The 25,667-nt window shown below is 44.9% G+C and overlaps 1 protein-coding gene across 8 annotated transcripts in view; it reads left to right on the top strand.

The window, feature by feature from the left end:
- Positions 1-25,667, top strand: part of C2cd3 (C2 calcium-dependent domain containing 3) — a 97,931-nt gene that overhangs the window by 61,042 nt on the left and 11,222 nt on the right. For 6 of the 8 annotated variants that reach the window (NM_001017985.3, XM_030242645.1, XM_011241827.3 and 3 more), the window contains 8 exons: positions 2,488-2,826; positions 6,903-7,041; positions 7,762-7,826; positions 10,087-10,292; positions 11,037-11,170; positions 15,442-15,603; positions 18,299-18,519; positions 21,333-22,221. In NM_001017985.3, the coding sequence (NP_001017985.2) occupies positions 2,488-2,826; positions 6,903-7,041; positions 7,762-7,826; positions 10,087-10,292; positions 11,037-11,170; positions 15,442-15,603; positions 18,299-18,519; positions 21,333-22,221 (2,155 nt within the window). Of the gene's footprint in view, positions 1-2,487; positions 2,827-6,902; positions 7,042-7,761; positions 7,827-10,086; positions 10,293-11,036; positions 11,171-15,441; positions 15,604-18,298; positions 18,520-21,020; positions 21,186-21,332; positions 22,222-25,667 lie in introns of those variants that run through there. The other 2 variants (XR_003946487.1, XM_030242644.1) reach the window with 2 other exon arrangements.

A 25,667-nucleotide genomic window follows, 5' to 3' on the forward strand; every position in this document is an offset into this window, starting at 1 on the left:
ATCTCATCTGAAGTGATAGTTTCAAAGGATTTAGGGGGAAACAAGGGAAAGGAGAAAAGAAAAGTTTTTTGCTTTTGTTTGAGTCAGGGTCTCTCTGTGTAGCCCTGGCTGTCCTGGAACTCACTTTGTAGACTAAGGCTGACCTCATCCACCCGACTCTGCCTCCAGAGTGCTGGGATTAAAGGCGTGCGCCACCACACCCAGACAGGAAGAACAAGTGTGCGAACACAGAGGCATGAAGTAGTTAGGTGTATTGCAGATGCTGTAAACCACATGATCTGGTCAGGGTGCACAGGTTTACAAAGCACTGCGATAAAGCCAGGACAGTGGCCCAGAGTACTAGTTCCATCAAAGCAAAAGTATTTGGTCTTTCTTCCAAGAACTGTGGAAGGTTCGTATAATAGGTTCTGGAATGAGAAGTCAGAGCTTTGCTGTCTAGAAAGTGAGTCTAGTGACTATAATGAATTGAAGGGCGCCAACCAAGTGTTTTTGTTGGCTCATGTATCACACATCCCAAGGTCACCTCAAGTGCACTATGTAGCCAAGGATGACCTTGAACTTCAGATCCTCCTGCCTCTCCCGTAGAATACCCGCATGACAGGTGTGGACCACCACATCTCGTTTATGTGGTGTTGGAGATCGAATGGGTTTCTCACAAGCCTGGTAAGCACTCTGCCAACTGAGTGCACGCCAGCCATGACTGGAGTCTCTACAAGCGTGGCACTTGCTCAGTTTAGCACGCCTCTAAGCTATTTCCCTACTCTCTGCAGTTAAAGGAATGAGGTCAGGGCCCTCTTTTACTTCTGTTTTGTTTTGTTTGTTGTTTTGTTTCTTGGCTTTTCTTGTGGATATGTGGTTTTGGTTTTTTTTGTTTGTTTGCTTGCTTGCCTTTTTGCTTAGTGTCTTTGAAACAAGGTCTCAGGGTATAGGCTAGATTGGCATAGAAGTAGTGATGTATCTTTAACTGGCCTTGAACTCATAATCTTCCTACTTGAGCTTCCCAAGCGCTGTGATTTTAGGCATAGAGCTCTAAACCTTGTATTGGACAGATGGCTCTCTCTAAAAAAGGAGAAATGAGTGAGTCTGGGTGATTTCCCAAATTGTTGGGTTCTTTTGGGGCCCTATGAAATATCAAATGCTACATTGCCTTTTTTAGCTAGGCCAGTTCAGGTCACTTTATCGAAACTAGAGAAAAAGTCTTTGAAGCAATCCAGGCTCACTTGAACTAACTTTATTTAAAGATAGCCTTTTAACTTCACTGCTGAAGAAAACAGATCTGGGACACAGAGTATAGGTCAAGGGTCAGAATTCCATCACAAATCCTCCCTTTTTATTAAGTGTTTCCAAAGAGGCTATTGAACTTTTCAGATTGTCTTTGTCAATCATATCCTACTAGTTTAAGGTTTGTATTCTCTTGTACAAAAGCCTTATACATTTGATGTGTTTGTTAAATGTGTCAGTCCACATCCACTAAGCCAGCCAACCTATTTCCATCTACTGTTTAAACTTCCTAAGGATAAGAAGGACCCACTGGGTTGCATATAGGTGTCCTCTCTCTATAGTGACTCTCACTTTGTGCTTATGAGAACCATGATAATCTTTGTATCAAGAAGAAAAGTGGCTATAAAAAGACCAAAAAAAAAAAAAAAATCAGTCTTATTGCCATCTATGGCAGGTAACATCTTTTTCTCCTAATAAGAATGAATCTAGCAAAGCAGTCTTTGAGATTGAGAAGGAATTATTAGGGCTCTAAGTAAAGTCTCATTTTAAGATCCAGCAAGCCAGTGAAGTTCAAATCCACTGATTATTGGGAGAATGATCTTGACAGGTTTATTGACCCATCTGAAATTCTGGCACAGAAAGAACTCGGCTGTTAGTGTCCCTTACCCTCCTTGCTCCTGCCACCCCTCCTGCCTCCCTCCTTGCTCCTGCCACCCCTCCTGCCTCCTTCCTTGCTCCTGCCACCCCTCCTGCCTCCCTCCTTGCTCCTGCCACCCCTCCTGCCTCCCGCCTAGTGGGTCCTTAGGATGGTGCAGGTCGTGTGCAGATGATAAAAGAGGCCGAAATGAGCCCTGGATAGCTTCCCAGTGGGGAGAAATCTAAGTGGGAGCGTGTGTGCATGTTCTGCAGAAGAGGGCCCCTCTTGTCTTTACCTAGTTCCTCCATGTGTGAATTCTCTCCCATAGCAGTTCTGCCTGCCTGCAGAGCATGGGGTTCTGGCTTCAAATCAGAGATGTGACACTTAGTATTAGTGAATGTTAGTGGATAGAGTAGGGACAAGGTGATCAGGAATGTGACCACTTAGTATTAGTGAATGTTAGTAGACATAGCAGGGACAAGGACAAAATATTTCTAGATACCAACAACTTCAGATTCATGTGGCAAATCGTGTTGAGACCTGTGGTGTATCACAGGGAAGAGGCCCATAAGCAGCCTCTAAGAGGCATTCTTTCTCACACAGGCTTTCTTACTTCCATTCTCTTGCAGGGGTGTATCCCCTGTTTGGAAGAAATGCTTCCGACCTCTCTGGAGCTGCTCTGCGCATTCATGTGCTTCTTTCCCCGCTTTCCCCACACACTGAACCTGCTCGGGAGCTGGACTCCATGGACTGCAGCAGCCACAGTGAGTCTGAGCAGCACCCCAGAAAGAGCGATGCGCTCCAGCTCTCTCCACCCCATGTGCTCCAGACGTCTCCCACCTCCACCCAGGTCCACGGCAACAGTGCTGCAGCCCAAGTGTGCCCCGCCCAGGAGGGCCCTCCTGAGTTGGCTGGGACTTTTGCAGTCAGCATCCTGGTAGAGAGAGCCATGCATCTGAGCTTGAAAGGTATGCTCCCCATACTTACCCAAAAGCAAGTGTCCAGTTCCTAGGGTTGCTCTCCGTCTTCACAGAACTTTCAGGTTATGCCAAAACCTACAAGTATGGTTAGTTTTCTTAGTTGATAGTTATATTTGCCAAGCCTAAAGGCTGAACTAACATGTAAACCTTTCTAACGTTAAAGCCATCTTTGTTACTTGTATTAACACTGCAGATCATAAACTCCTACTCCTGTCCAGAAATCCAGGGGTCACCCTCAGTGCTTCCTCTTCCTTATCCAATGTCCAGGGCACATAAATGGTTCTATTCTTTTTTTTTTTTTTTTTTTTAGATTTATTTATTTATTATATGTAAGTACACTGTACCCGTCTTTAGATGCTCCAGAAGAGGGTCAGGTCTTGTTACGGATGGTTGCTGGGATTTGAACTCAGAACCTTTGGAAGAACAGTGCTCTTACCCACTAAGCTATCTCTCTAGCTCAAATGGTTCTATCCTTAAACTTCCCACACCTCTCTTCCTCCTCCATTCCAGCTACTCAGGTCCTCAGTGTGCATCCAGGACTGGGTGTTCTTAGCACTGGGTCTGCAAGTCCCCCGGAGATGCATAAGGAAAACTCAAGAGCTGGTGATACTACTACATACAAAAAGAATTGTATTAGCAGTGATGCCTCCACTGCTGACAGCCACAGAAATCACAAGCATATTGTGTCACTTCATATCTCAGAATACCACTTTATTCTTACCAGCTCTTAGGACTTATAGCCTTGTCAGTACAACATATCACAAAGTTCTTCTAAGTTTTGATAGCTACCAGCATAATTGGATTTTGTTATAATCCGATGCGTTTTGCATTACAATTTTTTAAAGAAACACTATTAAATGAAGAGACCCAAACACTTCATTAGACTGCAAAGGAGTCTCAGAAAACAACCTCTCCTCCCTTAGCTTTGTTCAGCCTTGCATCGCCACTGAGATTTTTGCTTTGCTATCATCTTTCCTCTTTAGACTGCTCACTCTGGCTCTACCCCCAAGGCTTAGGTCTAGCATTACCATGGACCAGAGGTCTGCCTGGCATAAGGCTCCCCTGTCTGGTCCCTCAGCACCTTTCTGTTGGCCAAGCGGTAGTCATTTTCCCCATGTTTTTCTTCTCTGCTAAGTAAGCTCTATCAAGAGTAAAGGCCTTGCATTTGTTTATATGCATTCATTCATTAGCAGCAAGATGGACAGTAGGACTTGCTGTGCAGTAAGCATTTGTAGTGCCAGGGATAGAGTGGCAAACAGGGTAAACAATCCTCTATTCATCTCAGGTCCCTGTCACATGGCTTGAAGAAGAGGAAGGACTTCTGTCCATGGTTTTAAAGGTTCAATCATGGCTGCGTGGCCATAGAGGGCAGTGTGTGTAGCACAGGCTTTTCTTTAGGTCTTGGCAGAAGATATAAAGTGAATGGGAAAGAGGAGCCTAGAACAACCAACCTACAGCCCTCAAGGATACACCCCATATCATATCCCACCTCCTCCAACTAGGCCCAACCTCCAAAAATAGTCCTTCCAACTGAGAGCCAGGCTCACAGCACATGAGCCTGTGTAAGATGTTTGTTCTCAAACCCTGACAGCTCCACCCTGGTTGTTGCTTCCAGGGCTCCCCTCCAATGTCTTTCTCATTCTGCTACCAAGACTGTGTCTGACCAAAAACCTGATCTTGTCTCTCCATCAGTTCAAATACTTGGTTAGTTTTCTGTCACTTGCAACCCTGCCAACAGCACACAAAGTCCTGCCCATCCGGCCTCATCATCTTCACCAGCTTCATTCCTCACCACGCTCACTCACAGTCAACAACTTTTGTGCCAGTGCCCTTTCTGTCAAGCCTTGTGCTTTTTCTTCTGCTAAAAATGCCTCTCTCTCTCCCTCCCTCTCTCTCCCTCCCTCTCTCTCCCTCTCTCTCTCTCTCTCTCACACACATACACACACACACACACACTTGTGTGTCTTGCTTCCTTTTCTTAGAAGAATGGGCTAGAGTGTTGCCATCAATCTGAGGCCACCCTGCCACCTATTAGCAATACACCTGCCTCTACACCCAGCAGGCCTGTATCCCCACCATATTCTCACAAGTAATAGCATTGTGTACTACTGTCTGTGGTTCTAGTCCACAGGTCAGGGAGTGTGTTACTTATTCCTGTGTCCTAGCATCCTGACTCTCAGGAGCAGCTAAGCAAACCTAATCTCCTGTCTGACTATGAGGCATAGCCTCTCACAGTTATGGCTGAGTGAACAACTTGGAAATCACTTGTTATTTGGTCTCTTGTAACAGCCAGCTCCTGACATATTAGGGCAGACCCCTAGCTTTAGGAGACTTTATTTGCACTCAGGTAGCTGCTCTTGTAGTGACGATCACTTGTAGTGATGACCCTTCACCCATACACTTGTGTGTGTGCATCAGCCAGGTCAGGGAGTGCAGACGTGCCACCAGTCTCTGACCTCAGCCCTTTCCATGATGCCAAGGGAGGACTAAATACCTGCATAAAGATGCACTTTGCAGTTCTGCTCAAACAGTATTGTATCTGTTATGTTTCTCGCTCTGAGTTTGTCACTGCCAGCTGATTCCTTTATCACTGGCTGTTGGGCTAAAAGCTCCTGAACTGTTTCTCCAAAGTCAAAACAGTAGTTTGGTTTCAAGACCTCTGCAAATAGTAACTTCAGAGGTAACGCTCAGGATGGAGCTGGGGTAGTGGCGGTAGGCGGATCAGAGCAGTGTTTGTGTCCATCTAGAATTAGAATTTTATTATGGGAAATGATTTGATAGCATGTGTCCAGAGGAGAAACATGAGGCCAGGGAGCCAGAGTGAAGTGGCAGTAGTAGAAAGGTCACTAGTGAGCCAGGTTTGGTGATGCCAATAATAAGGAGGCTGAGGTAGGAGGACTGAAGGAAGGGAGGACAAAGGAAATGAGGGGGGGGGAGTGTGACAACCTGTCAGACAGAAAGAGTTGCCCAGACAAAGACACAGTCCTGTTTACGCATATGTGAGGCCCCTTCAGCTCTCTCTGATACCCGGCAGCTTGGCTTCTTAGCCTTTGGGTCACAGCGAATACGGATTGTGTAACAGTATGGGAGTCACAGGATATTGACAGCAACGAAAGGTTTCTGATCGTGCAGAGACCAGAAGTTAATTCAGACTCAAACATTAGCAAGTCTCGGGTGTTTCTGGCACTTTACAATGCTTGACTTGACAGCAGCCTTGATGCTGAACTCACAGCACACACATTTTACACTGCATATTCAGTAACCACTCAGGGCCAACACACACACACACACACACACACACACACACACAGCCTGAGACACCTGGGGCTGATTTTAGACTGTTACATGTTACAAGTTACAATGTCTATACAAAGTTTTCTATTTTCTCTCACTATGTAGCCTTGGCTGACTTGAACTCACAGAAACCCAACTGCCTCTGCCTCCCATGTGCTAAGATTTAAAGGCATGCTGCGCTGCAAAACCCAATAATTTGAGAAAAACAAAAACTTGTAATATTTTCTCATCACTCTTCCTCAGCATGTATCAAATTATTTTATCTATGGGCATTAGTAGAATGTTTGGCTTTTTTTCTTAATTTCTGAATTGTAAAGGAGGAAAGGAAGGAAAGAAGGAAGAAAGAATCTTCCCATGAGTTTTCCCTTGGAATTAGGATGGGATTTCCAACAGTTTCTGAAATGGCCCTAAACATGTTTCTTCCGTTTTGTAGTGTGTAGCTATGCAAAATCAGACTAAATCACCACACCCTGCAGTATCCAATATTCAACCAAGATTTAATTCTTTATGTAAAAATAAACAAGCACAAACATCTCACTAGTATATAGATTGCTTTTATCTTTTATGGACAGGAAATTATATGTTTTATTTTTAAATGAATTTATATAATTTGCTGAGTAAATATTTATTTCTATGGATGTTTTAAATTGATATACCTGCCCATGCAAGTCACATATAAATTTTGTCAGATAAAAAGTGGTCCCTCCCAAGTAGACAGTTTAAGATGCTCTGCCCTAAAGTACAACCACCCACACTGTGTTTTCTTTCAGGGAGCCCCTTGACAGACCGGAAAGTATCTGTACCCAGTTGCTGTGTATCCTTTGCCACAGCCACTGAGCTGTCTCCTGTCTACACTCACGTGGTTGAAAACACGGATTCCCCCATCTGGGGTTTTCACCAGCAGGCAAGGTTTGTGCATTCTGATGTCTACCACATGTTTAGAATCAGCTCTTTGTTCCAGGAGACCACCTGGAACAAAACAGAAACAGAACAGATACAATAATGCTTGAGAACTAACTACAAAGTGCATCTTTATGAAGTTATTTAGTCCCAGTGTTTATGAAGTCATGGCTACCAGTAGTTAAAAGGTTTATTGCCATGTTGTTGGGGGTTTTTTTAACCTTATTGCAGAGTGTGTGTGTGTGTGTGTGTGTGTGTGCACGCGCTTGTGCATACATACTCATACACCTGCCATGGCAAGTGTACACACATGCACACGTACTCCCACACTCACTTTCACACTGAGATGGGGAGTGCTGTTTTCTATTAAATGTAAGGATTTTTTTTCTCATAATCATTTGATGAAAGGAAATCATCATTTATATTCAGGTTTATTACACATGCTTTTGTAAGTATTATAAATGTTTACCTTTCATCAGCTTCAGGGTTTATGTTGTGGCCAAATTTTGCATCCAATCAATCTGTCAGCTCTTCTCACACCCACTGAATGAATGCCTCTCTGGAGTCTAAGGAACTGTTTTCTTGCTGCAAAGTTTTCTTTGCTTCTAATTCTCTCTGGGTTCCTCCTTGAGAATGTCTAATGACAACATCTCATCTGCAGATCTAAGTTCTGTACTGTAGAAGGTTCCTATGGCTAACTCGTGGTGATTGATATTTTTTTTCTAACAGGCTTTCAAAAGAGCTGCTTCTGGACCCACATCAAACCCTGGTCTTCAAAGTGTGGCATAAAGGAGGTATAAGCCCTATTCTGTGATTTTCTTTTCCAGCTAAGCAAAGCCATGGTGTCTGGTAGAGGAGAGCCATACAGAAGACTACATTATCTACATTATTCTCTTGTGGAATTTAAATACTTAGGAACCTTTTTTTTTTTTTTTTTGGACTAGAGCCTTTCCAATTGTATTTGTCTTTAACTATAATGTACAGGACACATATAAGTCATATAAGTCGTTTTCCTCCACTTTGTATAATATTAGGCCTTCTGTTGGTTCTGGCTTGTCCAGCAAGACCAGTAGTATATAGGGAGTGCTAATGTCATGGTCCTTGAGCCTACCTTTACTTAGCTACTATGGGTTTTTATTGATTACAGTGATTGTCTCACTGTAATCTGGTCTGTTCTGACTATATCACTATCGCTGTGTATTCTTCCCTATGCAAGGAAGGTTGGATGTCGCAGATAATAAGATGACCAGGACACCTTATCTTCTCACAGCATAGTAAATTTAGCCGCGTTACATCATCCCTGTAAATCCAGCTCCTTAAAGAACCTGCTAGCTCCTGGTTTCCAAACAGTCCGTTGTTTGGCGTCGTCCACAGACACACAGTACTTTGTCTGCCAGTGTTGACTTTCCGTATTGACTACAGGCCTGAAGAAGAACAGGAGTGTCTTAGGCATGAAGGACATTAGCCAGCCTTTTCCTGGGCTGTGTGAGGATGAGTGCGAGCTACCACTCTGCACTCGTGTAAGGCCCCTTCCACCAGCCTCGTGGATGTGGAGGACTGGTCAGAAGTCAGTTTCTCTCAGTCTGCATAAGTAACTTCTAGCGTGTTTAACTGGGCTCCACACTCCTCCCCTCCTTTCTTTCCTCCCTAAGGTTCTATAGGAATTGTCTACCAGACCGGGGTTCACTTCAGTTCAATGGCAAGAGAAAAAGAGTAAGCTTTGATTTTATGCAGACCTGGGTTCAAATCTTCACTCTGCCATTTGCCAACTGAGTAACCTGAAGTAAACCATTGTGCCTGCTTCTGATCTTATACAATTAGCATATAGTTCTTTCCTTTGGGGTTGTATGTTGCTACTTTGCTAGGGCCACTGAGTATAGAGAATAAAATCCAGTCCCTATCCTCGGGGCCCTAGTGGGACCTGCAAGCTCATGTTATAAATGTTTAGGCAGCTAAGGTCCATCTAACTATCTTCAGTGCGTGAAAGTATCTCTCCCTTTCTAAGGCCTGCCCTCGCACACCCAGCCGATGTTCCACAGAAAGCATCCAGAGTACACCCTTCTGTGTTCAGCAAGTACTTGATTTCCTACCCTGCCAGTCACTATGCTAAGTGACAGAGATATGAAAGTAAAAGAGGGCAGGTGGCCCCTGTCTTCACAAAGCTTATAGCTGTAGGGGACACAAGAAATGCAGTATAACATGCTTGGACAAGTATAGGGCATGTAGGAAGGGGACCTTTAACCCAAATTTAGGATATCAAAGTGGCTTCCTGGGCCATACCCCAGCTAAAGCTGGATCAAAGGGGCAGCAAACAGTATTCCACGCTGTTTTCCAAGGGGTTGTGTTTCTTTTATAAAACTAACTTAATCAGTTCTTAATTAACTATGATACATAAGTATCCCTTAGAAAATGTGAGAGATATAGGCAACTATAAATAAGAAAATAAAGTTTTTGAAATTGCATAATTTCAAGAATACTCCTCATATGTGCATGCCTGCGTGCATACACACAAACCCCTGAGAAAAATCATGGAAGCACACTAAGTCTATGGAAAGTGGTATATGGATTTAGATTTTTTTTCTAGTTGTTTATATCAAGAATACAAAGCACACCTCTGCCAACCACCTCTGATACACCAAATCAGGGGTCTAAGATGTAGCTCAGTTTGTAGAATGTTTGCTGAACATGTATGAAGTCCTGGGTTCAGTCCCCAGTGCACATAAATATAGCATGGTGACAGCTGTATTCCAGCACATACCTCTATCCTAGCCTCAGGAGAGAGAGGCAGCAAGATCAGAAGTCCAAGGTTACCATTGACTACATAGCAAGTTCAAGACCGGCCTAGGATATGTGAAAACTTGTCTCAAAAAAGGAAATGGGGTCCGAGTTAACCACAGCACAGAAAATGACTTTGTAACAGGCTCTGGCTCCTGGCCTCATTGCCAGTCTTGTCAGTGGCTCTAGTCATATAAAACAGCTTCTCTGAGTGTAGCCTTTAACCTCCACAGGAGGACACACCCAGCCATGCTACCCAGCTCTTCTCTTCCCCCACAGATGAAGAGAGGGTGGTTGGCTTTGCCTCGGTGGACCTCTCCCCACTACTGTCTGGCTTTCAGTTTATCTGTGGCTGGTACAATATTACAGACTTCAGTGGAGAGTGCCAAGGGCAAATCAAAGTTGCTATTTCACCTATGGAGAGCCTGATGCACCTAAAAGAAGAAAGACAAGCAAGACGTGGGATAGATACTCCAGGAGCACTGGTAGGTTTTCTTGATCACTCCTAGCTAAAGGTTCTCCTATAAGGAGATCCTTCGTGAGCCAGGCGTGGTGGTGCACACCTTTAATCCCAGCACTCGGGAGGCAGAGGCAGGTGGATTTCTGAGTTCAAGGCCAGCCTGGTCTACAGAGTGAGTTCCAGGACAGCCAGGGCTACACAGAGAAACCCTGTCTCGAAAAAAAAGAAGAAGAAGAAGAAGATCCTTCGTAGATCTGGTACTTTGAGCTTATAGCCCACGTTTCATACAAACAACCACCTCCTTGATTGGAGGGGAGGGGGGGAGGGGGAGAAAGGGAAGTTTCCAGACTGTCCAGAAAGGGGAACTCTAGTGCTGTCATAGGTCTTATTCATGTTTTCCTGGGTTCAGTCTGCAGTGCACATAAATATAGCATGGAATCAGTGGGTATTGCATGAGTGAATGTGAGGAAGTGACCAAGGGTTCAGTGGTCCCTTTATAAGAAGTCTCCTCATCAGCTCTGATAGTTATCTGACGTGTAAATAGAAAACCCTGTCCAGTCTAGGACCTGAAAGAGTAAGAACATAAGTATTAGAAAAACAACTTCAGCCAGTCTGAGGGCATGGTGTGTGAAATATGAATAATATCAGTACCTACTGCACAGTGATTTTATGTTCACCAGGCACTGTATATTGCTCATCACAGTTTTCATGTTCTGTTCTGAATGGCTTAGTAATAACCAGTGTGCCATTTTTCTCATTGCTGCTCCAGATTCCATTGTTTAGCGCCCTTTCCTTCCCTGCCTCTGCTGGATGCGATGCATTCCCTAGGCCCATTGCAAGGCACGTCGAAGGCCAGCTTGCTCACACATCTCCAAAGGAGGACGGTCTCTCCTCTCCTGCAAGGTAATGCTTGAGGTCAAAGGGAGGATGCATGCGGACTGTCTTGTCGTTTCTCTTTCCTTCATTAGAGGAAGAAACTGGAGATGGGGAAAAATCATATTCAGACACACTGATTTTCAAGATCTGTAAAAACAACTTTGTAAGATATGAACTAGAGTGTTTTACTGCCATCAAAAGAAGAAACACTCTTCTCTTTTCCTGAGATCCCTTTAGCCTTTTATGAAAATCACATCGTCTCCACCCATCCCCTCCAGGGCTGTAGCTCAGTTGGTAGAGTGTGTATGCCGGGCCTGCATGCAATCCTTAGCACCACATAAAACAGCAGCGGTGTTGCACACCTGTGATCTCAGCACTGGGGTTGTGGAGGCAGGAGCATCAGAAGGTCATCCTACGTTGTGAGTTCAAAGGCAACCTAGGCTACATGAGACCATGCCTAAAAAAAATTAAAATAAATTTTAAAACTCCGAAGCCACACACATGATTGGTTCATTCTGTTCACTAAGCTAGCCATGAACAGCATGTGTGGGTTTCTCGACTGGATTTTGCCCCATCCCGTTAGAGAGCAGGGCCTTGTTTCAGGTCTTGTTTCAGGCCTTGGTGCCACTTCTTTCTCACACCTCAACAAAGAGACAAAAAAAAAAAAATAGTCTCTCATGGGGCACACGCTTTTAATCTAAGCACACGGGGCAGAGGCAAGTAGGTTTCTGAGTTCAAGACCAGCCAGGACTGCAGAGCTAAACCCTATCTGAAACTGAAGAATCTTCTCTCAAGGCAGCTGCTCCTGCAGTGGCCTTTACTAAGTGAGCCCTATTCAGACGCCACACTCCACACTGCTTGCCCTTCGAGTGTCTGTTCTAGTGCTTTGTAGTGTTCCCTTGGTCACCATATGAAGATGATCCCCTGTCTAGAAGCTGTGTCTCAACGTTCAATGTTCTAGGCTCCAAGCCTTGCTGTGACCAGAGCCAGTCAATGACACATAGCTGAGGATTTTGGGTTTTCTTTCTAAGTGCCCAGTATTTAGTAATTTTATAGCTAATAATTTAGTGATTTGCTTTCTATCCACATAAAAATGCCCTAGTTACTTGAGAAAGGCTATACCGGCATGTCCTTATTCTGATCCAACCATCCATTCTTAGTTGGGCTCTGGTCCCTCCCTAACCTCCTTCAGTTGTGTCTGAGCCTCCCTTCCCCCAGGAACAGGGTGAGAAGTGGGTTTGAGGTTTGAGTCCTAGCCTAGCTGTAGCCTGGACTAGCAGATGATTCACGCTAATTACTTTGATTTTCTTTTTTTCTTTTATTTATTTTATGTGTGTGGATATTTTGCCTGCATGTATGTCACGTGGTACTTATGCCCTAGGAGTCCAAAAGAGGGCTGTGGGCTCCCCTGGGACAAGAGTTATAAAACAGCTGTAAGCCACCACGTGGGTGCTTGGATTTGAACCTGTGTCCTGTGGAGGAGCAGCAGGGCTGGAACTACTGAGTCGTTTCTCCAGCCCCAGCCTTGGTTCTCTGAGCCTCAGCTTTCTTATTTACTCAATGAAAGCAATACATCACCTCAAGGATTGTTAGCAAAAGTAAATGAAACAGAAGTAAACTCATTTTAATACACTTTGTGTATGTCAGCTGATGTTTTCACAACAATCTTAAACAAGAGGTTTAATTCCTAGTAATGCACAGCAAATGCCTGGAGCAGCCTTGTCTACATTTTTTTTTGTCTGTTTATTATAACTGAAAACTAAACAACTCAGATAGCCATCAACAACTAGGTAAATAGATGGCCAAATTGTGGTGTGATCATAAAATAGAATGTAGCACAAAAAAAAAATTAAGATAAAAACTGAATCTCAAAATATTTTTATTTCTCATTGCTGAGAAATAAAAGTTAGAATAAAAGAGTACACTGTAAAAATTCCATTTATACAAAATTCTAGAAAATGCTCACTGATCTATAGTGGCAGAAAGCAAATTAGCGGCGGCCTAGCAGTAAGGCGGGGGTGTAAGGAGTCGCAGAAGGAAGAAGCTTGAGGGGGTGGAATATTGCCAGAACTCACCAGATTGTGCAACCTAAATATGGGTTTTGTTTGTTTGGCTACATCATGGTAAAACAGTGGTTCTTAAACATTCCGGCTTAGGGACTCTTTTGTATATTAAAAATGATGACCCAGGCCAGGCATGGTGAACTAGAATGGCACTAGAACAGCAGAGGCAGGCAGGTCTCTGTGAGTTTGAGCAATTTGGCATACATAGTGAGTTCAGGCCAGATGAGCTCACAAATGTAATAATCTAATACCATGTTCATGGATTCATGAATTTAACATTTTTAATATTATGGCACTTCCAATATTCTTATATAGGTTCAACATAATATCAAAATCCCTGTTGGTTTCTTTCTAGAAATGAATGAACCAATTCTAAAATTCATATGGAAATTCGAGAAATGCAGAATAGACAAAACAACCTTTTAAAAGAGCAAAGTTCCCAATTCCACAATGCTACAGTAAGCAAAACACAGCACAGGCTAGAAATACAGACCAGTGAAATAAAATTAATATTCCAACGGTAAAGTATGTGAACTGAATTTTAGCAGATGTGCCCGAACAGTCCAATGAGGAAAGAACAGACTTCCAAACAGAGCAGCAACAGCTTGACACCCCAGTGCAGGCTGAATTCAAGCCCCTCCTAGTGCCATACACAAAATAGCCCCAAATTGGAGTTAACATAGTAGCAAACCAAGAAACTCTTCAAAGAAAACATAATCAGTGTAAATTTTTGTGAATTATTGATTCCCTAAATATGACGACAAAGGTACAAGCAGAAAAAAAAAAAAAAAACTGTTTGATTAGAAGTAAAGACCTGAGTGCTGTGTGTGATGACATCAGGAAAGGGAAGGGCCTGGAAGATGGCTCAGCAGGTAAGAGCGACTCCTGGGGGCCCAAGGTCACCTGCCAGCACTCACATCTTAGGGTTCACAGCAGTTTGTAACTCCAAGTCCTCGGTTATCCATTGTCATCCTCTGGCCTCCAAGGCACCACACACGACATACACATACACATATAAAATAAAATAGCCGGGCGGTGGTGACGCACACCTTTAATCCCAGCACTCGGGAGGCAGAGGCAGGCGGATTTCTGAGTTCGAGGCCAGCCTGGTCTACAGAGTGAGTTCTAGGACAGCCAAAGTACACAGAGAAACCCTGTCTTGAAAAACCAAAACAAACAAACAAATAAAATAAAATAAAATAAAAATAAATTTTGAAAAAAATCTAAAAATAGAAAGTAAAAAGAAAACACATAGAAGAATAAATTCAAAACATAGATCTAATGGAGATTTATAACTAAACCATAAACAACTCCAATATATGAAGCAAATATCCCATCTGATGGGCTTCTATTAGAAGCACTTGTCTGTCTAGGTTTGATCCCCCAATACTGGTAGAGGGGCTTAAATAACACAGTTTTAAAACAAAGTAGCTGGATAGAGAATTCTCCAAAGAAGATAGACAAGAGATGATGAAAAATGCAAATCAAAACCAAAATGAGGTACAGCTTCATACCCACTGCAGTAACGGGGAAAAAATATCCCAAGTGTTAGGAAGGAAGAATGTGGAGAGATTGTAAAGTTGTCTAAGTGCTTTGCAGAACTGTTTGGTAGTTCTTTAATATAGGGCCTGGAGAAATGTGTCAGCCGTTGAGGGTAACTGCTACTTTCCCAGAGGACCTGAGCTCAGTTCCTCCTGAGCATCCACAGCCAGGGGCCTACAGCCCCAGCGCTAAGGGATCAAACACTCATGTACTCTGGATATACTAAAATTGCCGGATTATATATTTCAATTGTGTTAACTAAATGCTTTATGAATTACTTCAAAAAGGCTGCCTTATTAAGAGAAAAGAAAGATTGTTGTGGTCACATTTTTGAATATCATGCTTAGGAATTAGAGGTTTGTTCTGTAGATTAAAAAAGGCAGAGCCAGAAAGGAATGGTAATGGTGAATAGATTAATCCCTGTTGAATCCTTAAGGAAGGCTCCATATGTGGTGTTGGTTAGAAAAGTCACTCCCGCTCAAATGTGGAGAACAGAAGGAAGTGGAGTGGGTAAGACTGAAAGCGAGTGTTTTTTAAGAAACCTGTGTAATACAAAAAGAGCTAGGCAAGCCAGAACTGTTTGCAGTGGTGGGACAGGTCTGCAGTTTCATTTCAAGAACATGACTCAGTTGTCATGCTGAGAGTTCTCTCCTTGGTTAGGAGTTGACTTCCCTCCCGGTTTCCCCGTGACAGAAATGGTGCCATCAGAAGCCAGGCCGCACGCCATGAAGAGCATGTGCAGAACATCCGCCGCTTTCACGAGTCCCTGCAGCACGGGGAGGCAGTCCTGACAAGTGATGAGAAGCTGACCACAGCGCCTTCGTCCTCCCACACCTCCATCCTGACTTCTCTCAGGTGAGGACCTGCAGTGAGAAAAGGCACAGGGAACCATTGTGCGTGGGACAAGTGAATGAGCAACGGCAACGTGGAGTGTCATTCCCATTAATTGTCCCTTCTCTAGAAGCTTATGTGGAGAGCCGTCTTGTGCATTAGTGTTGACTTTCTCACAGATGCATCTCTCAGTTGGTGCCCTATATTCCTTCAAAAGGCTCTGGTGCTGATCAACCTGGAAACCCAGAACGTACTGATAGCCACCCTCACATCTACAAAGCATCGCATCATCACAACCTAGAAAGCCTCATCCTGTCCCTGGCCTTATCTTCACAACCACATCCTTATTCAGAACCTACCCTGTCATGTGTTGGTCTAGTTAGCAAAGAAGCACTGTGAGAATTGAAACATACTGTACATCAGCTCTAGGGGATCAAGTAAGAAATCTGGTACAGTGGAAAGGACTTGATTTTACAATTAAATAGGTTTGGCCTCTGACCCTGCCAGCCCCCATGCAGGAGATAGCCATGGCCAGACAATGGCAGCACAGGGTAGTGACTGCAACATTTCCTGTGCAAAAGCAGACAGAGGAGTGAGTAATTCAGAGAGGTAGACATGGAAAGAGTTAAAACAGCACATGTGGGCTTTAAAAGAAGAAGCTAATGTGAAGGCTGGAGGCTAGAGAGACGGATGGCTCAGTGGTCAGGAGCACTGACTGCTCTTCCGAAGGTCCTGAGTTTATACATATAGTTAGTAAATAAATAAATAAATAAATAAATAAATAAATAAATAAGCAGGCTATTCTGTACAGAAAGAACATCTCCAAATCCCAGAGGCATAGCGTATGTCAAGACTGGGGAAATACTGACAGTACAGTCCAAAAAAAATTGAGCAAAAGATGTAAGGGATAGGCCAGCAAGATCCCTCAGCAGATAGAGGCACTTGCACACTACATAAAAATTTAAGTGCAGAGAAAAGAGCAGTTCTTTAGAAGTTAGCTCATGAAAGGCCTTGAATAGACTGGAGACCCATGTGGGACCTGTAACACAAGTATTATTGATAGACCTGCGTGTGTCACTAGTGAAGAAGCACAGTGTGTTGTCAGCAAGTGTGTGTGCCCTGATTCTGTGCCAGAGTCACCGAGAGAACTCCTGGGTTTGCAGGTTTTCTAAAGCTGTGCCAAGTGGACTTTCGCTTGCATTTTCCTGCTCAGGGGTTCACCTGTTGTGGATGTAGCCACGGACATGATTTGCTGGACACCTCCACCATTTGATAAACTGAATCCTCTAGGGATAGAGCAAGGATGAGCTCTGTCATTTGGATCTGACTCTGGCTAGCTGTGGACATCCTCCTGAGCATATTCAAGGCAGCAGACACGCTTCCTTGAGTATCTGTTCCCAGGTGCTCATGGCCTAGCCAGAGACAGTGGATGGAATGCCAAGTAATGAAAAGCTGACACCACCAAGGCCATGTGCTAGAGCTGAGAGTGAAGGAGTTTGGGAGGCAGGTGGCCCAGGGCTTTCAAATAGACTTGGAAAAGAAAACCTATGAATAGCAATCTTAAAGGAGGAATGCAAGGAAGAGAGAGCAGAGAGCAGCTTGACTCATTTCATGATCTACAGGAGTGTGAGTATGAATGGACCAGGTTGGAACAGAGCCCATCTAGTGTCGCAGAAAAGCCTAAGACTTGCAATCCCAGAGTCAGAATAGCCACATACTACTTCTTACCTAGTCAAACCACTTAGATCCTCAGAGCCTGAAATTCTTTATTTGTGAAGTAATAAGGCTGGAGAGATGGCTTGAGTTAAGAGCACTGACTGCTCTTTCAGAGACCCTGAGTTCAATTCCCAGCAACCACATGGTGGCTCACAGTTGTCTTTAATGGGATCAGATGCCCTCTTCTGGTGTGTCTGAAGACAGGTATAATGTACTCATATACATTGAATGAATTAATGAGTCTTCACCACAAAAGTAATAATTACTGATTTCAAGTGGCTAGCTGAGAATTACCAAGGTAGTGTTTTAAAAACAAAATCCTATACAAAAAATGGTTGGTGTGACTTCCTATTGAGAGTAGTGAGACAGAAAATGGGATTTTTTTTTAAGTTGCTCATTCATGTTACTTATTCATTCCATGGTCATTTGTTATGTGCTAAGCACTATGATGGGTGGGTATAGTAGATATAAGAAGTTATCACTGAGTCACAGTGCATGTGGGGGGATAGATCTGAAATCAGCAGGTGCAGGAAAATCTGAGATGGAGTCCTGGAGCCAACCTGGAGGATCAAGGAAGGCTGGCTCCATGAGAGTTAGAAGCAACTGAGAGGTAACAGGAGTCAGACGAAGCGAGGACTGCCACAGTGATGGCTAAGGATGGCTGTGTACCACCTGTGACAAGTGACGCTTGCTTGTCCTCTCAGCTGAGGCAGGACTAGCAAGTTCCAGGACCTTGTCTTTGAAAAAATGAAATAAAGAAACACCCTAACAAAAAGAATGGTTCCTTCTGAGAAAGTTGCTAGATATCAGAAGAATGAGTCAGAGAGAGGGGACAAAGTTGGGTCTGGCAGCGGGGGGTGGGGGGGGAGGATAAATGGCAGGTGGAAGAGAATAGAAGGTCTATACAGTAAGCCGGGAGAGCAGTATACAGCCCTGCTCAAGTGTCACGCGAAGATTCCTGTAATGGCTCTGAACGACCTCTGTCACCCTCTCCTTTCCGCAGGAAGAATCTGAGTGAGCTAGATGAGATCCAGAAGTACTTCAGCCAGAAGCTCAGCAAGCCCTTCCTGCCCTTCTCCTCTCAGAGCTCGCCTGCTGTCTCACAGAGCCAGGAGAGCCAGAGGGACCCTGTGGCTGCAGGAACCGGCCGCCAGGACCCCGAGAACCAGTGCATCCTGGAGAAGTCCAATCACCTGGTGTCGCAAGTCAGCTCCTTGATCTCAGGTACAGCTCAGAGCTGCTGCTGCTGTCAGCCCTGGTCACTAGATGCCAGGTCAAAGGCCCGCTGAAGCCTACCCTCAGATAGGCCTCCATGACAGAGACAGACCGCAGTTTTCACATCTTTTTTTTTCTTTACCATCTTCCTTTAAAGGAAAGGACAGTGGTGTGGACAGGAGCGTGGAGCAATGGAAAGAGCCCTGGGCTGAGAGGCAGGAAACCCAGGTGCCTGGCTTCTGCCATCGCCTTGCTGTTGACACTAGGCATGCACTTTCCTTTCTTGAGATTTCCCCTAACCAAAACAACAGGCTGGGGTTAGATGCTGGCTCCCTCAGGTTCCAATCCCAGAGTCCAGAGTGTGCAAGGGGTTTTTGGTTTTGTTTGGTTGGTTGGTTGACTGATTAGCTGGCTTTGAGGCAGGGTCTCACTGTGTAGTGCAGGTGGCCTCAAATTCACAGTAATCTTCCTGCATTGTCCTTCCACATGCCGGACTACAGGCATGTGCCCACATGTCCAGAACAAAGTCTGCACACTTAAAAAGCACTGTAGAAGATTCTACATGGCTCTATAGTGTACCTTTCCAAAAAGTCCCTTAGAGCAATTCTCACTTGGCTTCCATATTGGTGTTGGAAGGTACAGGAGGGTAAAACCCTGCATGTCCTGAAAGCCATCTGTCTGCTCTGTAGTGGACTTCCACTCATTCACTACATATCCATCTTCATCGCAGCCAGGCCAGACAGTTAGTTGTCTGCCATCATACTTATCCTCTGTAGTCAGCCAAAGAAACTTTTCCCAAGAAAGAAACCATTAAGATGAAACAAAAGCAAGGCTCCCATCCCAGAGAACTCTTAAAAACTATGATAAGGACACTGGGGTGTAGCTCTCCCCAATGGATGGCTTCTGGCAGGGTGAGGGTGAGGAAGGACTTGGTTTTCTTTAAGCGACTGGCGACCAGGAGTTTGACCATGCTCCAGTGAGTATATGGGCAGCACAAATTGGACTTGGTTTTTTGTTTTTGTTTTTGTTTTTCCTTCTTTTGGGTGTGGAGTTATCACGAAGGTAGGGGGCCTGGGACAACTGGAAAGTGAATGTGATGGAGGTACAGGGGCACATGATGTGAAATTCCCAAATAATCAATAAAAATACTACGTTGGAAAAAAGAGAGGGGTTTTATCAGGATATATGTGGCTACTAATCGGAGAATCCCCTTATAGAGATGCAGTAAGAGAATAGAAGGATTAAAGCTGGCCTTGAAGCCAAATTGGATTTAATGCTTACCCAGAGAGGAAATACAAGTGCAATTCAGTGGCCAAACATGTGTATGCCCCTAGTTCCACCACAGTACCTCAGAAAGAAAGAGGGGGAAAGAAAAGGGAGTTCTTAGCAAGGACATGACAGAGTAAGAACTGATTACTCAGGGAAACAGCTCAAACGTAATAAAGCCTGCCCTGTGCTCATCATGCGCAGGACACTTCTGAAGAGACCCCTAGACCAGTGGGTATGAGGGAGTCACAGGTGAGGTCCCCTGCATCCTGCATCTGTGTAGTGAGCCTTTGCTGACAGACACATGGACACTCACAAGCGATAGGGGAGACAGCTTTACACAGTAGTGTGTTGTCAATGTGCATCCTCGTGGGGCATGGCCATACAGTGAAGCTTTCATGGCTGGTCCATCTGGGATGAGCATTGAAGATAAACTACTTTATTAAAAGAGAATTGTTTCAAGTTAGTAATACGACCAAAGACCAGGGCCACGTGAGTCTGCCTTGCCTGTTCTGTTTACAGGTACACTCACACATAGGCGTGCTCTCCTCTGATGTCTGAACATGATGGCTATACTAAACAAGGCATCTTGTTAGTTAGCCCTCTGCTAGTGAGAAGGGATAGCCCTTAGTCCTGGAAATCAAATCCATCACTAGTTTCTGACACTTTCTCTAAACGACTCATGCAGACGTGTTATTTACTATGTGTTATTTACTTTGTTGTTGGTGCTGCTGTTCCTTTTTTTCCTTTTCTGAGGTGAGTTATTGCTGTTACCCAGGCTAGTTCCAAACTCATAAAGTGGTTCTCTTGCCTTAGCTTTCAGAATAGCTAAAACTCAAGTCATGAACTATTATGCCAACTTGTTTATTAATTTATACATCCTCATTTCACCCAAAAATAGAGTTGACTAGTTCCTTCTCCTTAAGTGTCTGCACATGTACCATGCAGGCACTTAACCATGAGAGAGATGCATGCCCATCTCTCTCAGTCTCAAGCCTGGGGAGTAGCTAGTATTGGTCACATATGAAAGAAAAACAGGACAGTTTAGTTTGCTTGTGCCCACAAACAACTATAGACACTGGACCCAAAGCCCATGTTCTTTCCAAAGCCCTGCTGCCCCATTACTTTCTTTTGTTATGCATTACTAAGATTTCCCTGCTTTTATTTTCCAAGTAAAATAGATAGTTTTAATGACTGTCATCGAATAGGTAAATGAGTGGATTCTCGTTTTGGTTTTAATATAGGTGATTACTGACGCAAATGGAAGCGTGAGCATGCCCGTCAGGACCCAGCTCCCGAGAGATCTGAGCATGAGCACTTCCACAGGTGTCTCCACAACTACAAATAGATTAGATTTCAGCCCTCTAATATTAGAATAAAGTACTAGAAATTGTACTGCTGTGAACATAGTTTCACTGACTCTTGGGTGAATTAACTATCATGAGGTTCGTTTAAAGTCTGATCACAAGGATACTTGTGAAGCTAGAGCCCAGTGTGGGAACCTGAGTGGTCTGCAGCCCTGCCGTATAGTAAGAGTGATCTCTGTTGCTATTCAGATCTGCAGACTCTCACCAGAGGTTCACAAGCAGCTTTGACTTCTCAGCAAGCCAGGAGTAGAAGCAGAGCAGTCACCACCATCCCAGATGCTCAGGGCACCGAAGCTGCTGGAGAAGGAAGCACCACACTGGAGGAGCCTTTGGCAGGAGCTATAGAGGCGAGCACAGATTCCCTGCCTCCCCCTGTTGAAGAGCCTTCCAAGGGAGGAGGGATGCTCCATGAGTCGCTGGAGCAGACGATGCCCATCACGAGGGTGCAGAGCATCGATGACACGGAGGTGGGCCCAGACTACAGTGATGAAGACTATGAGGAAGACATTATTGAGCCCAGGACCCTAAATGAAATAACCACAGTGACAGACAGAACCAGCCCCTGGTCCAGTTTCATGTCAGACATGAGTGAGGTCCTTAGCCCTCAGCCCACTGAGGTACAAAGGGAAGGCCCCTCATGTCCCCCAGAACCTTTCCCCAGAGAGGAGCTGAAGGTCAAAAGTAGCCCGCAAAAGGCAGTCAGCCCCCAGCCTGCACAGGGCTCCCCTAGCCAAAGTGGTGTTTGTGAGGGTGGAGCCTATAAGATCGAGGTTGAAGACCTTGCCTCAGCCAAGCCTCAGCCTGTCCCAAGCCTAACATTCTCAGAAGCCCAAGAGGGCAGCGATTCTGTTGGATGGCGTGCATCACAGATAAATCAGGTCAGGAAGCCCATGCCAGAGATGCTGGCTGAGAGTGAGGCTTTCTCCAGTGAGTTCAGTGACTCTTCTGAAAGCTTTGAGACGTTTCCTCTACACCTACCCTCCCAAAGCAAAAGAGAAGACTACAAGGACTCCCCTGCTGTGAGGCAGAAGCAGGTACCAACTGGATCAGAGGTGTCCACAAGGCAGACGCTCCTTCTGTATCCTTTGCTGTTTCCCACAAGTGGGTCCTCAGGCCGTCCCTCCCTGGGCATTTGGATGCTAACAGAAAGTGGGTGTGGCCTGTGGCCTTGTGGGATGCACTGGAGGGTGCTGGGGATGGGAAGGCTCTTCCTTCAGAAGACTCGCTTCCGTGACTAGTACTATAAGTTGACCACTGAAGTCAGGTTAGTGGCCCATGCCTATAATCCCAGCACTTGGTGGGGCTGAGATAGGAGAACTGTGAGTTCTAGATCAGTCAAGGCAAGACCTTGTCAAATAAATAAATAAACAAACAAACAAACAATAGAAGCTACCATTGACATCTGCCTCTTCAGGTGTAAAACAGTGAATGAGGCTTGGGGGCTTGGGTGTTAGTACATTTGTAGTAAACTTGGCTGTCTGACTTCTCCACTTTAAACATGTGCAGTTCCCTTCCTGAAGACAGGGCTTAGAACCTCAGTTGAAATAAAAGGGGAGGCTGGAGCTATGGCTATAGTCCCTTGGGAGAGCAGTTGTCTAGCCTTGGGTTCTATCCCAGGACCACAAAAAGGAGAGTGGACTTGTAGACTCTTATCATTGATTTGCATTTATTGTATGCTAAGAATTTCTTTTTTAATTTGTCACAAGTCTTTTAGATAGATATCATCTACTCTGCATGTGAGGAAACAGGCTTAGTGGTTTTTTTTTTAAAGATTCATCCATTATTAATTTATGTCTATGTATGTTTTGCCTGCATGAATGTCTGTATACCATGTGCATGCAGTGCCCATGGAGGCCAGAGAGGGTGCTGGATCCTCCTGGAACTGGAATTTACAGACAGTTGTGTGGGTGCTGGAAATTGAATCTCAGGTCCTCTAGAAAAGCAGCCAGTGCTCTTTACCATTGAAGCATCTCTCCAGCCTTCATGTACGCACTTAACCAGCTGAGCTCCACTGGCCAATGAAGTAGGCTGCTTTCTGATAAGATCTTGGAATCCTAAAGTCAGCGGGCCTGACTTTGACCCTTCAGGCCCCACATCTTATTACTTCAGTGAATTCAAATATAGCCTTTCTGAGCCAGTTCTCAGTTCTCAGCCAGGAAGAAGCGATCTCTACCCCACCATACTTACAAGCTCCTCGGGTCAATGTCTTTTTTTTCCCTGTTCACTCTAATCTACCATTGCAGCATAGAAACCATTAATACAGATTAAACTGAAGTGTCCTATTTCCATAAGATAGAATCGAATGAATGGAAACATTTGTATAAATCATTAATTCACGTTTGTATGCGTGTGGTATATTCATCGTATATGTCCATGTGTATGCACACTGAGCATGCTCACTGCATGTCTGTGCTGGTGCATGTGGGGGCTAGAACCTCCGTGTTCTTCACCCTATCCTTTGAGACAGGGTCTTGCGCTCAGCCTGGAACTTACCAATTCAGCAGAACTGCTCGGGGACCCTTCTGTCTCTGTCTCCTCAGCACTAGGACTACAAGCAGGTGGCACCATATCTGACTTTTTATTTAGGTGCTGGGGTTCCAAACTCAGGTCCTGCACAGTGAGCACTTTACCAACTGAGCCATACCCCTAACCCCACACACACGTCATTCATGATACAGATCAGAGAAAAACATAAGGACTGTGGTAGGGATGGAGAAGGGCCTGTGGCTGGGTTCTAGGCCCTCCCAGCAGGCCACCTCTGGGTGAAGTTGCTCCCCAGACTTATGTGGGGCGAATCACCTAACACTGCTGCTGTCAGTGTAGTTATATGTCAGATTGCTGTCAGGAAAAGAGCTGCCACATGTGCCCAGGCCCTCAGGCTGCTTGAGCTCAGGCCGTCCATCCTCACCAAGAGAACGTTCTTGCATTGAGTACCAAGGACAGGTTAGAATTAATCCCTACCTCCAGCTCCCATCATCTGGTAAAAGTCAGGCAAACAGGCAGTTGCTCCAAGTACTTTGGTGAGAGATGGGAGCAGGAAGTGGGGACTTTAGGCTGCTCAGTATCAGGGAGTGATGTGAGGAGTGAGTCTGCTGGTGTGGGAGAGCACACCTGTGATGCCAGCAGTCAGAAGCTGTGCAGAACAGTCAGGAGTTCAAGGTTAGCCTGGGAAAAATACTGTCAGGAGACCACCCAGGAAACTCGTACCAACAAAAGATGGAGAACATCTGGCCTAAAGCATAGTGTTGGAAGAGGAGAAGATACAGGATCAGATAGAAGAGTGAGGATGAAGAGGGAAATTTGAAGTGTGACTGACATTTCTGTCCCAGGTTATAAGTTGGCAGTGTCCTTACTAGATGGAGAAGCACATAGACGGTCTTGGAAAGAGATTTCCGTGTTGAACAAGTGCCCAAGAGGCATCCAGGAAGAAATGCAGTCCTCGGTTACAGGCAGAGGGTCAAGTGAGCACCTTAAATATGAAGACAGACAAAGAGCAGAGCTGTGAGGGTGCTGGGGGTGAGAGCACAGGGAGGTGGCATGACTGCAGAGACGGTGGGTCCTTTGGAGGACCTGTGAACTTAGGACGACTTGCAGGGGCAGGAGAAGATGAGATTTCAGTGGCTAAGGGAACTAGTGGAGAGGACGGCTACAGTGGGCACTGACCCCTATGCACTGGGACCACAGAGCAGCAGGTTTATGATGTCCACTGCCATTCTAAGCAGGTTTTCTATGTAATCGCTTACTCCTAATAGTCAGCTGAGTTATAACTAGAAGGGAATTCACAGTGGGGATGGGAAGAGACAGTGGTAGCCTTTTTTCATACACTGAGGAGAAAGAACCTTAAAGTAGGAGGTCATCCAAGCAGAAGGGGGCAGGCTAGGGAGAGCTTCTGTGTTGAGGGCCAGCTGACACCTCCCAGCAATGCCACTGCTTCCCCAACATCAGCAGACTGCAGGCTCAGAGTGATAAGAGCAGCACCAGCAAACAGGCCCAGCCTCCACTCCAGTTCCAGAGACAGCCAGGGTCAGAGGACTCTATTCCTCTGGGGCCTCTGTTCCACTCCACCTCTCTAGGAAAGTCAAAGGCTTGTATACACAGGTGCAGTCGTCCATTCAGGAGGTATATATTGAACATTTATTCTATCCCGAGGACTATGCTAGGTAATAGGAATGAGATTATGAAAATGATGTCATCTCTGCCCTCTTGGAGGCCAACCTTCATAAATAGAAAAACAATACAATGGGAAGCGGAGTAAATGAATTTAAGTCAGAGCTATACTTAGCTGCTTAAACAGAAGTCCTAAAAAAAAAAAAAAAAAAAAAAAAAAAAAAAAAAACAGCACCACAGCAGCCTCCTCCATCTACCTCAAATTAAGGCAATCTGACCCAGTGCTGTAACTCAACAGATATTTGTAGAGCAGTGTGCATCCTGCAGCCACTTGCCAGGGTAGCGAAGTCAGAGCTATAGCCTAGACCTTATAGATCTCATGTGCAGATCAGACAAACCAGCTATACTCCCCGCTCT

Source organism: Mus musculus, chromosome 7 (assembly GCF_000001635.26).
Source record: "Mus musculus strain C57BL/6J chromosome 7, GRCm38.p6 C57BL/6J".
Classification (NCBI taxonomy): Eukaryota; Metazoa; Chordata; class Mammalia; order Rodentia; family Muridae; genus Mus; species Mus musculus.